We start from the raw sequence: 15894 nt of genomic DNA, 5'->3' as shown, positions 1-15894 counted from the left end.
AGATTCCATTCTAACCCAAATATTCCAATCTCTATTTTACTTTAATGTAAATATTAATGATAGTGTTTACTGACCATATCCAAATCATGGCACAAGAAAAAAACTACTCAGAAATACTTCCTACAAAGTAGACCAGCTAGTTTGAAAATTTGTAAGTATTATAAAATTAATAACCAAACAACAGCTGATCAAGAATTGATTCTATCCACATTGATTTTGTGAAAGAATAAGCAATATGAAGCAGACAATCTAACTTACATTGAAATGAAGAGATACCAGGGAAAGTAGAATGAGCTTGTAATCAGTAATGTCTCATTCATGTCACTCATTTTAAGAAAGGTCTTGGCTAATTATCAGGATAGTTATATAACAACTTTTTCAAATGGTCTGAATGTTATATATAGTCACAGTAAAAATAAAAGATATAACAACAAAGTAAGAATCATTTAGTATTGAAGCAAAATGACAGAAAAGAGACTGAGAAAGGCCAAAGAAAATTAAATATAATAACCACTATCATACAATAAACTGAAAGGCATTAAATTTCAATTGCATTTATTCAAAGACATCACAAAACTTGAATTATTAAGAATACATTGTTAATGGTATCTCTATGTTTCCCCCCACAATTTTCTACATTATTTCAATCCTTAGAAATTTACTCATTGTTTTTGATTATTTTTTCTAAACTATTATATTATTAACTCTTAATTAACTAAAGCAATAGGATAAAAGTAGTCACACATAACTCAAATCACTTTGAAATGACAGAGTGAGTAAAGCATTTAATTCCTTACTTATTCCAGCTGAACCCAACACATTATCACTGCCATTCTCTTCTCTGCCTACAGGACCTCAAAATGTCACTGAACTGGCTTAAGTCCCCCTAAAGCCACATATAGGCCTTCTTTCCCTTCTTTTTGTAGTTAATCCTCCCTTCTGTTAAATGCCATGTAATTGATATTTCCCTTAATATAAGGGGAATGGTGGTGGATAAAAAATGAACAAAGATTTTCCCACAGACCTAGTATTCTCCATGGACCCAAAATCATCTGTAATAATGACTAAGGAGTACATCACAGTCACCTTTGACAAGGTAATTATAAACCGATCAGTTCAATCTAAGCACTTCAAGTACTCTCTTCTCAACTGTGTAGGGAGGTAGGGACATGGGGTGTTGAGATATGCACAAATCAACCAGTTCTGTGTAAATACCTATTATGAACTCTGTTGAGGAAAGTGGGCAGTCAAATGTAATTAAACTTATTCTATCCTTCTAAGCAATCAAGAGTTAATTTAATTCCTGGAGAACTAAATATTTAGAATCACTGAAGAGGTAATCCTAACCCATTAAAAGGAAACTATTTTTGACATCCTACTATAATTAAGAGTTTATATATGCTTTATTTCCTACTATTTTATAAAGATAACGTATCCACATTTCATTATAACCATATGTATTTATAAGAAAACAGAAATAGAATTAGATTATATCATATCGATAGACAGGCACATGCAATTCTACAAACAGACTCAATTGTAAGAAAAATATACCTGCCATCCCTGTGATGACGTTCAATGGTCTGACTGTTTCTGGAGCGAGGTAGAGTAAGAAAATGACTGCAAGCATGGCAGAAACAAGAATATAAATGAGATTCAGGAAAGAAATGAAAAAGTATAGTTTAATTTAAAAAAGTGAGATTTAAAAAAAGATAAGCAGATAGTAAGTAAAGCAAAATGAAAATTGTTATTGGAAAGCTTGCTCCTTCCACCCGATATCCATTATACTATGTCAGTGATAAAGAATAAGCTTCTCTAAGTATCCTAAAATGTAACACAACAAAATATAACAAATTGAGATTTGAACAAATTATATTCCAAAATAAATTCTTATAAATTATGACTCAAACTCTTTCACATAATGTATAAAATATTACACAATAGAAATGCTTTCCAAATTTTTTAGTAAGAAAAGTGAGAAGAGAAAACAAACAAAAAACCAGAAAGCTTAAGAAGAAAGTAAGAGGCAGATTCTAAATCTTGTCATACTAAGGAGATTTTATAAAGTAATTATTTCTTCTTCAATCACTAATAATTAAAAATAACTAAAAGGATTTAATAAATTCCATTTAGAAAAGAACAAATTCAAAATATTTCTGATTATTAATTTTATATATTAAATTTATTCAAAATTCTCCATTTTTCCATTTGCTATTTTTATTATGTTAGTTACATGCTCTTGGCTCTGCTGCATTTCACACCTAATGACCACCAGAGCCATTAAAGTGGTACACTGACCTTTTCATCCATCTGTAGTTGATTGTCTTTTTTGCACAGCACTAATTTAAAATATTTCTATTTTCTTAAAACCTGCATTGCCAAAACACATCATTTTGGCAGATGATCATTATTTTTCAGCAAAAAGTGAAAACCAACCTTTAACTCAACTGTCATTATTCTACCTCTAAACACAAATAGATATTTATATCTTCACTTGTCCTTTTCTTCTATACCAAAGTAAGAAATTCTTTTTCTTATCATTCTACTTCCCACATGATCTTGCTTCAGTCATTATTGTCTAGTGCCTCAAGTACGCTTAAACCTAAAAAGAAAACCTTTAACTAAACTTGCCTTCCTCTCCATCCATTGTATCTCTCTGACTTTCCTAGAATTCTGCCTCTACAATTCTCTTGAAGCTATTCTGTGAATGTTATCTGTGAAATTCTAAAAAATCTTTTAATCTTTTCTTGGTCTTCATCATACTAGATGTATCTATGGTATTATTAGATAGACATTGATTTTCAATCTCTGTTTCTTGAAATCTCCTCTCTTTTTCTGAAACACTATTTTTTTTCCTGGCTATAAAAAAATAGTATTTATTTAACACTTAACTATGTGCCAAGTACCCTATTAAAACTTTGCCTACTTTTTCTCAGTTACTTCTCATAACAACTTTATGAGGTAGGTTCTACTGTTCCCACAGACACTGAAGCTATGACTATTTGCCCATATTCATTTAGTAAGTAGCAGGACTGAGTTTCAAACTCAGGACTTCCTTAATCCAAAATTTTGGATATTAATTTTATACACTTGGTCTATTGCCTAACTAATTGCTTTTTTGCCCATTTCATTTTCTGGATGCTCTTTTTCTGTACTCCTTAGATGCACTGGTTTCCCAAGATTTAATCCTCAATCTTCCTTATATGCCAACACATTCTTTCTGGATAATATTATTTGTTTTTATAGTGTAAACTCTCACTTGCTTTAGCCTTAATTTGGGGTGGGGGTATCACAGCATATTTACAGCTGTTTTCTGGGATCTCCACATAGCTGCTGGAGTAGACTCTAGAAAAAACACATGCTAATTGTGAGGTTAGCGCAAGACATTTGTCTATTTGGACACCTGATGTTACATTTGCGATATGAGGGGGTTAGAACAGTAGTTTTCAAATTTTTGAGCAGAGGACCACTTGTTTTTAGAAACAAAATTTTATGTAAAACCAATGTGTGTGTGTGTGTGTGTGTGTGTGTGTGTGTGTGTGTGTGTGTATAAATGCAGTAACATCAGAATGACTCTGGGTATAGAGAAAATGAGAATCCTAAACCCCTCCCATTGGCTTCATCCTACCTACAACAGCAAACTTTCAAGTGCCTTTTCAGAAGCTGGGCTCCATGATCTCTAAAGGCCCTTCTAGTTTCTTATATAATTCTTTAATCCCCCTTTGGAACTTAGTATAATACTTCACCTATTCCTCTTCTTGGAATCTCAGTTTCAACTAAGGATTTAAATATTTATTTAATAAACCAAGTTTTTTAAAATCTCAGAATTAACATCTCTATCTTCCTCATTTTCCACATTCAATTGATTTATGAATCTTGCTGGTTTAACTCAGTTTATTCTTTCTTTCCCCTTTCTTCTGCCATTGCTGTAAATCAGGCTTACTGTGTCTATGGAAATACCTTCTCTTAGGCCTCCCTTCCTGCAGACCCCAACCCTCTTCTGATCCACACCATTCTCCATCCTGTCTAGAGAAGTATATTTGCAAATTATGCTTCTGCCTTGCTCAAATTCCTTCAGTGGCTTTCCATATCAAAAAACAAGTTCATATTCTTTAAAATAGTATTCAAATTGAGTTCTAAATTACTCTGGATCTTCGTCTCCCATACCACATTTTTTTTGTTTCAATACACCAGACTACCTAAGATTCTCTAAATATATCCCATGTTTTCCTGACTCCAAGATTTTGTTCATGCTCACATCAATCTGCTGAGAATGCCTATCATCCCCTCTGTCTCCACTTCATTAACTTTCAAAATTATCCCGAATTTTTGAAGTCCAACTTTTTTTAAAACTGTTCCCATAGACCCAACAAATAATTTTCTTTCTAATCTCTTTCAATATTGTAATTTTGTCTTACATTCCTCTATGCTTTATATTATAACATGTTGGCATATTGTATAATTATTTAGTATATATCAGATGCTTTCATTAGTTGGATCATCTAATTATCTAGGCCAGGATAATGTCTTTTTTAAATTTTGTGCACAATGGCTGACCCACTCAATACATTCATTTTGGATTGAACTAAGAAGTAAAACAGAATTACACTATTTTCATGATAAACCTACTCTCCAAAGATAGCTGTGGTTCACACAATCATGGAAACATTCTATAAATGTAAAGAGAAAATTATAAACCTATGTAGCATAAGAAAAAAAAAACATTCAGAAATAGGCGTTCCTGGTTTCAGAGGGTGGACATTATACCCAACATATGTGATGTTGGGATTATTGCATTAAAAAGAAATAGATTTTCTATGAACATTCCTTAAGAGTAATGAAAATGTGTAAACTTCTAAGTGTCTTAAAATTTTAAAATTCATAGAACATATACATCATTTAATTTCTAATATATTCCTTGAAGAGCCTTATAATTCATTTTGTCTCTATATCAAAGAAAACATTAATGAGAATCACCTTCATCGAGCATCAGTTGTGTTATTTTCCTTTTAGTGTTGGTTAATTTTTTGCATCAACTTAACTAGCCAAGGAGTGACCACATTATGTTATTTCTGGGTGTGTCTCTAAGGGTATGTCCAGATGAAATGAGGATTTGAGTCAGTGCACGGAGTAAACTGCTCTACTTGTGGTTGTACATCATGCAGTCTGGTGAGGGCCTGAATAGAAGACAGGTAGGAGGAAGGAGGAATTCTTCCCCTTTTTACCGATTCACTGTTGAATTGGACATCTCACATCTCTCTAGCCCTCAGACTGGGATTTACACCATCAGTTAGTTCCCCTGGTTCTCAGACCTTCAGACTTGGACTTAATTACACCACAATTTCATGTGTCTCAGCTTTTAGAGAGAACATTGTAGGTTATTTCAGCTTCCATAATTGTGTGAGCCAATTCCTTACAATCTCTCTCTCTCTCTCTCTCTCTCTCTCTCTCTCTCTCTCTCTCTTTCTCTCTCTCTATCCATCTTACTGGTTCTGTGTCTTTGGAAAACCCTTATTATATGCTTTTCCATAGTCTGCTATACCTCATAACCTAAATGGGTCATAAGATCTCCTTGAGATTCTGTTGAAAACTATAAAAATGTACATACAAATATTACACAAAATTATCCATACTATTTTAATATGCCTCCTAAAATCCATCCAGGATTCAGAGATGCATCCAAGGTCTTTTGCTACATTGCAGCACTTAGTACAAATTTTTTAAAAATCTTATTTACATTTTTCCATTAACCCATGCTTATTTTTCTTCCAAAATTAAAGGATTTAGTAATATCTAAGCTATAAATACAGTCTTAAATATACATAATGAGTTAAACAAATAAAGTAAGTTATATTAAAAATAGCATTTAACCCAATCTGTTCTAAATTTCTAAAAATTTGAGCCCAGCAGTAATTTATTGTGGAAAAAACCCCGGAAAACTAAAATATTACATTTTAAAAAGCAAAATAATAAAGTTACACATTCTAAAATCATGATAAAAGTATCACTATTCAAAGAATTGAACAAGCTCACTGAGGCAATCTAGAAGCACCTTGATTTTTATTAAGTAAACTTGAAAGATAAAACAAAATCATATTTATAATGAATTATTCTTCTATTTTTAAATTACCCCAAATGTCCCCTTTTAGAAACCACTAGACACACAGAAAGGAATATAAAATGAGGAGATAAAATATAACATCCATAAGTAGTACTCTTTGAAAACTAACTTTCCAACAATCTCAACTTAATATAAATAAAATGTTCCATTATTTTTGTAAAGTGAATTTTCTTTTCCTTTATTTTCTCTATATTTTCAAACTTTCAGAGATGTATTTCACCTCAGAGTTGATAACGAAGAGCCAAAAGGCTGCGAGTAGTTCTGGGTTTGACACTTCTGATAGATGGTTTCCTAATAAAGAATATCAGGTATCTCAGATATCCATATAATAGTAGGGCTTTATTCTTTTTAAGATATAAATGAATTAATTGAATGCACAGAAGAAAGTTTATAAACTAATATATCTTCTGACAGTGTTAATTATATTTTTCCTTCTTATGTTAATTTTTTTTAAAATCTACATTTAATTATATTAAATTACAGTGGGTTGGGGAGTAAGAGAAAGAGACAAGAGTATGCAATCCATTAATAGCTGTGGGCCTATGAAGAGACTGTTTACATTCCTGAATATATTTATATGTTGGAGCTCTGAGTCAACTTCTGTATGACTAGCAGATGTCACAGCATCCTGCTTATGCATGAACTTTCTGGACTGTTTCCCACAACCAATCAAAAGTAGTAAATATCATTTCCTTACTGAGTGTGCACCTGTCCTAGAACTGCCCCCGCCATACTTCTTCCCACCATCTTATCTACAGGCAATGTAAGTACTTTCAAAACAACTTACATCTTTCTTCTCTAAAACATAAAACCACTGTCAGCTCCAGCACAGAAAATATGTTTGTCCTTTCTACATTGCCATGCGGCTGGTGGTTTAGACTTCATACTGCAGGACCTGGTCCCTTTCTGGGTAGTATTTGGCTCAATAAAATGAATCTTTTCTTTCAGATGAAAGTTTTTTTCTTTAACTCTATGCACCCAAAATATTCTGGCCCTCTAGGATAAAAATAAAAATTCTCACTGCAATTTATCTCTGATATGATATAGGAATAGTATATAGTACTCAATACTTATTCTAACAGCAAAATAAGTTATGTAAAGAAATAAGCTCTTTTTTAAAATTTATTGAATTGAAGGTTTGGACCTTGATTTGTTTATTTATGCATTCACTGCTTGATTCCGGTACGTGTCCTGACCAGGGATGAAGCCTGCAACCTTGGCTATCAGGGATGATGCTCTAAACCAGTGGTCCCCAACCCCCGGGCCATGGACCGGTACCGGTCCGGGGGCCATTTGGTACCGGTCCACAGAGAAAGAATAAATAACTTACATTATTTCCATTTTATTTATATTTAAGTCTAAACGATGTTTTATTTTTAAAAAAATGACTAGATTCCCTCTGTTAAATCCGTCCAAGACTCACTCTTGACGCTTGTCTCAGTCACGTGATACATTTATCTGTCCCACCCTAAAGGCCGGTCCGTGAAAATATTTTCTGACATTAAACCGGTCCGTGGCCCAAAGAAGGTTGGGGACCACTGCTCTAAAAAACTGAGCTACCCAGCCAGGCCACAAATGACCTCTTGAAATGATTTCTAATACTAAAGCCACGTAGTTTGCCACAGGAAAATTACATTCTTAGTTGTAGTAGATACCACAATTTACCAGAGAAACAGTGATACAAAAAGTAATAGTAGGTGGAGGAAGATGAAAGATATCTTTTGCAATTAATCAATTTAACTAATATCCCTGCACCCACATATTTAAATTACTTAAAATGAACCTCTTTTCTTTTCAAAACAAAATAGGATTTAGATTAATGATAAAAGAGTGAGATATACAAAAAATAAAGATCCAATCAAATTTTGATGTATGACTTTTAGGTGACCTGAAAGAAAAGAATATGAACTCTCTATTCCCTTATACTTCTTAAATTTAACCAGGTACTATACATTAATGTCAAATAGTATCATTTCTCACCAAATACAGACAATGTAAAAGCCATTATCTTCCTGTATAACTTTCCAAAATGTTGCCAAGACCTTCATCCTTCATATTGGGCCTTTATTTTGCCTCCATATCTTTGCTCTTGTTCTCACCTTATGAATAAGCATGTTTATTTTTCAGGTTCCAACTCATGTCCTACATTTTCTATACAGCTTTTTAAAAAACATTTAAATTGATGGATTTCTCTTTTGTATGCTCAATTGATAAGCACATAAAATATAAATTATTTGTAAGACAAAGATCTTTTAAAAATACCAAGGGTGCCCTGGCCGATTGGTTCAGTGGTAGAGCGTTGGCCTGGCATGCAGGAGTTCCGGGTTCAATTCCCGGCCAGCACACACAGGAGAAGCACCCATCTGCTTCTCCACCCCCCCCCCTCCTTCCTCTCTGTCTCTCTCTTCCCCTCCCGCAGCCAAGGCTCCATTGGAGCAAAGTTGGCCCGGGCGCTGGGGATGGCTCTATGACCTCTGCCTCAGGCGCTAGGATGGCTCTGGATGCAACAAGCAACGCCAGATGGGCAGAGCATCACCCCCTGGTGGGCATGCCAGGTGGATCCCAGTGGGGCGCATATGGTTGTCTGTCTGACTGCCTCCCCGTTTCCAACTTCAGAAAAATACAAAAAAAATAAAATAAAAAAATAAAACACATTTTCTCAGTATATGCTGTGCAACTGGAGGTGCTATGTCAGTCAATGCACCCAACAACCCTATAAAATTGGTTGGTCCTAATGTTATAATTACATGGATAGGGATATAAAATTCCAAAGAGCTTAATTTCCCCAAAGATAGATGGTTATAAAGTAGTAAAAAGCCAAATTCAAACACAAATACATTTGATTCCAAAACCTATTAAAATATTCAATAAAATACTGTCCTAGCCCAGTGCATCAATTCTTACTGAAAAGAAAGGTTACTGTACCATGCAAAATACTTAACTTTACTATTTCTTTTTTAAATTGTTTTAAAATTTTTAATTTATTGTGTTAACATGGACTCAAATGTCCCACTCAATATAACACCCTCATTCTGTAACCACAGACCCCCTATTACAACCCCTTTGTCCACCCTCCACCCTCCCTGTAACTCTCTCCCTTCCTCTTTCTCTCTGGGATTTGCTCTCCTGTTATCTGTATCTTTGTGTTATTTATTTATTTATTTATTTATTTGGCATTTTTCTGAAGCTGGAAATGGGGAGGCAGTCAGATAGACTCCCGCATGCGCCCGACCGGGATCCACCCGGCATGCCCACTAGAGGGCGATGCTCTGCCCCCCTGGGGCATCGCTCTATTGCATCTAGAGCCATTCTAGCCCCTGAGGCAGAGGCCACAGAGCCAACCCCAGCGCCCAGGCCAATTTTGCTCCAATGGAGCCTCGACTTCGGGAGGGGAAGAGAGAGACAGAGAGGAAGGAGAGGGGGAGGGGTGGAGAAGCAGATGGGCGCTTCTCCTTTGTGCCCTGGCCAGGAATCGAACCTAGGACTCCTGCACGCCAAGCCGACGCTCTACCACTGAGCCAACCGGCCAGGGCTCTATGTGTTATTTATATATAATTAAAGTAATCCCTTCACCTTCTCTGATCCCATCACCTCACCCCCCTTCCCTCTGACAGCTGTCCCTCTGGTCTCCATGACCCCACCTCTGCCTGTATTCCATTCCTCAGTTCACCATGTCCATTAGATTCAATATATAAGTGAGATCATATGATATTTTTCCTTTTCTGCCTGGCTTATTTCATTTAGCATAATAATCTCCAGGTCCATCCATGCCATCGTAAAAGGTAAGAATTCCTTCTTTTTCAAAGCTGCATAGTATTACATAGTATATATGTATTACTGCTTTTTTATCCAATGATCCACCGACAGACACTTAGACTGTTTCCAAATCTAGGCTGTTGTAAATAATGCTGCAATAAACATGAGAATGCATATCTTCTTTTGAATCAGTGTTTTGGGATTCTTAGGATATATTCCTAAAAGTAGGATAACTGGGTCAAAAGGCAGTTTCATTTTTAATTTTTTGAGGAAACTCCATACTGTTTTTCACAGTGGTTGCAAAAGACTGCATTCCCACCAGCAGTGCAGAGGGTTCCTTTTTGAAGACACCATTGCCAGCACTTGCTGTGTGTTTATTTGTTAATGAGCACCATTCTGACAGGTGTGAGGTTGTATCTCATTATGGTTTAATTTTCACTTCTTTGATGCTTAGTGACATTGAACCTTTTTTTTTATGTCTATTGGTCATCTGTATGTCCTCTTTGGAGAAGTGTCTATTCAGTTCCTTTGTACATTTTTTAATTGGATTATTTGCCTTCTTGGTGTTGAGTTTTAGAAGTTCTCTATAAATTTTGGTCATTAACCCTTATCGGATGTACTAGCAAATATATTCTCCCATTCTGTGGGTAGTCTTTTAATTTTGTTCATGGTGTCTTTTGCTATGCAAAAGCTTTTTAGTTTGATATAGTTCCTTTTGTTTATTTTGTCCTTTATTTCACTTGCCTGTGGAGGTAAATCAGCAAAAATATTGCTACAAGAAATATCAGAGAGTTTACTGCCTATGTTTTCTTCCAAGATGTTTATGGTTTTGCGACTTACATTTAAGTCTATTATTCATTTTGAGTTTATTTCTATGAATGGTGTAAGTTGGTCAAGTTTCACTTTTTTGCATGTGCCTGTCCAATTTTTTCAACACCATCTGTTAAAGAGATTGTCTTTATTCCACTGTATGCTCTTACCTCCTTTGTAAAATATCAATTGAAAGTAAAGGCGTGGGTTTATTTCTGGGTTCTCTGTTCTGTTCCATTGATCTGGATACCTGTTCTTATGCCAGTACCAAGCTGTTTTTATTACTATGGCCTTGTAGTATAACTTGATATCAGGAAGTATGATACTTCTCACTTTATTCCTCATTTGCAAGATTGTTGAGGCTATTCATGTTATTTTTTGGTTCCATATTAATTTTTGGAATATTTGTTCCATATCTTTGAAGTATGTCATTGGTATTTTAATAGGAATTGCACTGAATTTATAGATTCCTTTTGGTAATATAGACATTTTAATGATGTTTACTCTTCCTATCCATAAACACAGTATATGCTTCCACTTGTTTGCATTTTCCTTGATTTCTTTTTTCAATGTTTTATAATTTTCTGAGTACAAGTCTTACCTCCTTGGTTAAATTTGTTCCTAGATACTTTTTTTTCATAGTGAAGGGGATTGTTTCCTTAATTTCTCTTTCAGACAGTTTATTGTTGGTGTATAAAAATGCCACCGATTTCTGAATATTAATTTTATATCCTGTCACCTTGTCAAATTCATTTATCAGATATAATAGTTTTTTGACTGAGAAAATGTTCAATATCATGCCATCAGCAAATAATGATAGTTTTACTTCTTCTTTTCCAATTTGGATGCCGTTTATTTCTTCTTCTTGTCTGATTGCTGTAGTTGGGACGTCCTGAACTATGTTGAATAAGAGTGGTGAAAGGGGGCACCCCTGCCTTGTTCCTGATCTCAAGGGGATTGCTTTTAATTTTTGCTCATTGAGTATGATGTTGGCTGTCAGTTTGTCATAGATGGCCTTTATTATGTTGAGGTATGTTCCCTGTATTCCCACTTTGCTGTGAGTTTTGATCATAAATGGGTTCTGGATTTTAGCAAATGCCGTTTCTGCATCTTTTAATAAAATCATGTGATTTTTATCCTTCATTTTGTTTATGTGATGAATCCCATTTTGATTTGCGAATATTGTACTGGCCTTGCCTCCCTGGAATAAATCACATTTGATCATGACGTATGAGTTTTTAATATATTGCTGGATCCAGTCTGTCAACATTTTGTTGAGAATTTTAGCATCTATGTTCATCAGGGATATTGGTCTATAGTTTTCTTTCTTTGTAGTTTCTTTACCTGGTTTTGGAATGAGAATAATGCTTGCCTCATAAAATGAGCTTGGTAGTCTTCCCTCCTCTTGAGTTTTTTTGAAATAGCTTGAGAAGGATAGGAGTTAGTTCTTCTTTGAATAGTTGGTAATATTTGCCTGTGAAGCCATCTGGTCCAGGACTTTTGTTTCATGGGAATGTTTTGATAACTGTTTCAATTTCATTTGTTATAATAGGTCTGTTTTGGTTTTCTGATTTTTCCTCATTGAATTTTGGAACATTGTATGTTTCTAAAAATTTATCCATTTTGCCTAGGTCATCCAATTTTTTGGCATATAGATCTTTACAGTATTTTTTTTTTTTACAATCTTTTGTATTTCTATCATGTCAATTGTTACTTCTCCACTTTCATTTCTAATTTTATTTATTTGGGTCATCTCTCTTTTTTTCTTGATGAGTCTGGTTACCGGTTCATTTATCTTGTTCACTTTTTCAAGGAACCAGCTCTTGGTTTCATTGAACTTTTTGCATATATATTTTTTTTAGTCTCCATGTCATTTATTTCCACTCTGATCTTTATTATTTCCTTCTTTCTACTTCCTCTGGGCTTTATTTGTTCTTCATTTTCTAGTTCTTTTAGGTGCAGGCTTTGGTTGTTTATTTCAGCTTTTTCTTGCTTCTTAAGATATGCTTGTAATGCTATGAACTTCCCTCTCAGGACTGCTTTTGCTGTGTCCCATAAATTTTGAGTTGTTGTACATTCATTTTCATTTGTTTCAAGGAAGTCTTTTATTTCTTCCTTGATCTCATTTGTTATTTAATAGCATGCTATTTAGCCTCCAAATGTTTGAATGTTTTTCAGTTTTTCTATTGTAGTTGGTTTCTAGTTTCATGCTATTGTGATCAGAGAAGATGCTTGACATGATTTTAATCTTCTTAAATATATTGAGACATGTTTTGTTTCCTAACGTGTGGTCTATCCTAGAAAATGTACCATGAGCACTTGAAAAGCATGTATATTCTGCTTTGGGGTGAAAGGTTCTAACGATATCAATTAAATCTAGTTGATCTAGTGTGTCATTTAAGGCCAGTTTCTTCATTAGTTTTCTGTCTGGAAAACATCCCATTATGTTAATGGGGTATTAAAATCCCCTACTGTTATAGTATTGCTCTCTATCTCACCCTTCATGTCCATCAAAAGCTGCTTTATATATATATGAGGCCCATAAATATTTCAATGGTTATTATCCTTCTGTTGGATTGCCCCCTTTATCATTATGTACTGACCTTCTTTATCCTTTACTATAGCCTTCGTTTTAAAGGCTATTTTGTCAGATACAAGTATTGCTACCCCAGCTTTCATTTCATTTCTATTTGCATGAAATACTTTTTTCATCCTTCACTTTCAGTCTCATGTGTATCTTTTGTTCTGAGGTGTGTCTCTTATAGACAGTATATATATGGGTCCTGTTTTCTTATCCATGCAGCTGCCCTACGTCTTTTCATTGGAGCATTTGAACCATTTACATTTAAGGTTATAGTTGATATGTACTTATTTATTGCCATTTTATTCTTTAATCTACAATCATCTTTTTCTCAATTTTTTTTTCCCTTTGCTCTTTTTACAGCAGGCCCCTTAACAATGCAGTACTGGTTTGGTTGTAATGAATTCCTTGAATTTTTTGTCTGGGAAGCTTTTTATTTCTCCTTCTATTTTAAATGACAGCCTTACTGGATAAAATAGTCTTGGTTGTAGGTTCTTGTTTTGCATTACTTTGAATATTTCTTGCCAATCCCTTCTGGCCTCAAGTCTTTCTGTTGAGAAGTCAGATGTCATCCTTATGGGGGCTCCTCTGTAGGTAATTAACTGACTTTCTCTTGCAGCTTTTAGTATTCTTTCTTTGTCTCTTAACTTAGGCATTTTAAATATGATATGTCTTGGTGTAGGCCTCCTTGGGTTCCTCTCTAATGGGACTCTCTGTGCTTCTCAAACTTGTGTAACTTTTACCTTCACTAATTCAGGAAAATTTTCAGCTATGATTTATTCAAACAGGTTTTCTATCCCTTGTTTTTTCTCTTCTCCTTCAGGAACCCCTATGATGTAGATGTCTTTTCTCTTCATGTTGTCACATAGCTCTGAGTTTCCTCAGTTTTTTTCTGAGTCTCTTCTTTTTGCTGCTCTGCTTCTGTGCTTTTCTTTATCTTGTCCTCTAAATTGCTGGTTGAAATGTCCACTTTCATCCAGCCTACTATTGATTCTTTCTAGTGCAGTCTCCATTTCTGATATTGTCCTTGTCATTTCTAACTGGTTCTTTTTTATGATTTCTGTGTCCTTTTTGATGCTTGCTATCTCTTTGTTTAATTTCTCATTGTGACCATCCACTGTTGCTTTAAGTTCCTTGAGCAGCCTGATAATTTGGTTACTTCCACTTCATTTAGTTATTTCTTTGGGGATTTCTCTTGTTGATTTATTTGGGTCATATTTTTTTGTCCATTTTATCTGTGTATTTGGTAGTGCTTTCTGACTTTGAAATTTGTGTGGTGTCTCTATGAGGAAGATGAGCTTGGTGGTACTCTTTCTTTGCTTTAGGAAGGCTTATTGAGGGTAGTATTTATCCTCCTGTTGTATGTGAGTATTGAATGCAGTTGGTCCTTTCATGGGTCCAGTTATCCCTCCAGGCTGGCTAGCTCTAAGGGTCAACCTTGATCATGTGTATTAGACACTGTGCAGTGTCTGTCCTGTTGGGGGCAAATTTTTTTTCCAGAGTCTGGTGACTGCTTGACTCCTTTGGGTGTGCTGCTTGTGTAGCTAGCTGAGTCCAGCATTGGTGCTGTTTGCCACCCACTACTGGTTGTGTTGGTTGGAGGTTGCCTTGGGTTGGCATCAGCTGTTGTTTGTAACCTGCCCTGGACTACCTGTCTGGAGCTACTGCTCTGTTTACTGTCTGTGTCTGTGTTTTCTGTGCCTGGGTAGTGTGGGAGAGGCCAATCTGTGTACAATGAACAGCTTCTTCCTGCTTACAGATGACAGCAGCTCCATAAATGCCTCAAGCTCCATAAAATTTGCCTCCACATTACAGCTGCTCTACCTCCTCTTGCAGCTGCCTGGTCTTCCCACAGAGTCTTCTGTAGAAAGTCTGTAGTGAGGGCTCAGACTGGCTTTACCCAAACAACATCTCTACAGGTTGCAAGCTTGGTGGGTTTAGGGCAATTGAGGGTGTGCATACAATATTAGTGGGTTACCCTATTTCAGGGGTCTCTTGGTCAAGAGCTTGGTATGGGGAAAGTGGCCCCTCTTTTAGAGCTTAATCCCTCAGTCACTGCTTGATACTCAAATTTTATTTCTCCTCAGCAAGGTAGGAAGCTAGTTCAGAGTGAGTGGGGCTGACAGTCCCCTTTGAAGAAGTTTGTCCAGCTGGTGACCCAGGTCTTAGAGAGGAAGATTGAGAAAGTCCTTCCCCGGGGCTGACTGTATCCCCCCCAGAAAGTAGCTAAGCCCTTCAACCAACCCAACAATAGGCTTGCCAGACCCACATTTTAAGTGTCCATGCTCTAAGCCTCTCTCTTCCCTGTGAAACCTAGCCCAGTATGGCAGGATATCCAGCACCCAGGCCAGCTGACTGTGAAGGTCTAATCTGCTCAATGTGCATGAGCCACTGTGCTGGCAGTGACCACAGAGAATGGAACTCGCTTCAGCTGGGCCAGGTGTGAGGAACCCTTCCTTAGGACATGCCACCAGCAAGGGTTGTTAGGTCCTGAACCAATGCTCTCTGCAGCTGGCCCCTGGATGTGCCAGCTGTGGAGGGAACCCAGCACAGACTAGTGAGGGAAACTGCCTGTGACTGGCCTTCAGCAACCTTCTTGGAGCTACAAGCAATCTGGAGTTTGTGG

At 35.9% G+C, this 15894-nt stretch overlaps 1 protein-coding gene across 49 annotated transcripts in view; it reads right to left on the bottom strand.

Annotated features, from left to right (window-relative positions):
- RIMS2 (regulating synaptic membrane exocytosis 2) overlaps positions 1-15894 on the bottom strand; it is a 644704-nt gene that overhangs the window by 225350 nt on the left and 403460 nt on the right. For 28 of the 49 annotated variants that reach the window (XM_066379295.1, XM_066379287.1, XM_066379300.1 and 25 more), the window contains one exon: positions 1555-1620. The exons of the other annotated variants lie outside the window; for them this stretch is intronic. In XM_066379295.1, the coding sequence (XP_066235392.1) occupies positions 1555-1620 (66 nt within the window). The remainder of the gene's footprint in view (positions 1-1554; positions 1621-15894) is intronic. 49 annotated transcript variants of the gene reach the window in all.

This window comes from Saccopteryx leptura, chromosome 3 (genome assembly GCF_036850995.1).
Source record: "Saccopteryx leptura isolate mSacLep1 chromosome 3, mSacLep1_pri_phased_curated, whole genome shotgun sequence".
In the NCBI taxonomy this organism is placed as follows: domain Eukaryota; kingdom Metazoa; phylum Chordata; class Mammalia; order Chiroptera; family Emballonuridae; genus Saccopteryx; species Saccopteryx leptura.
This window is presented reverse-complemented; position numbering and strand designations above follow the sequence as displayed.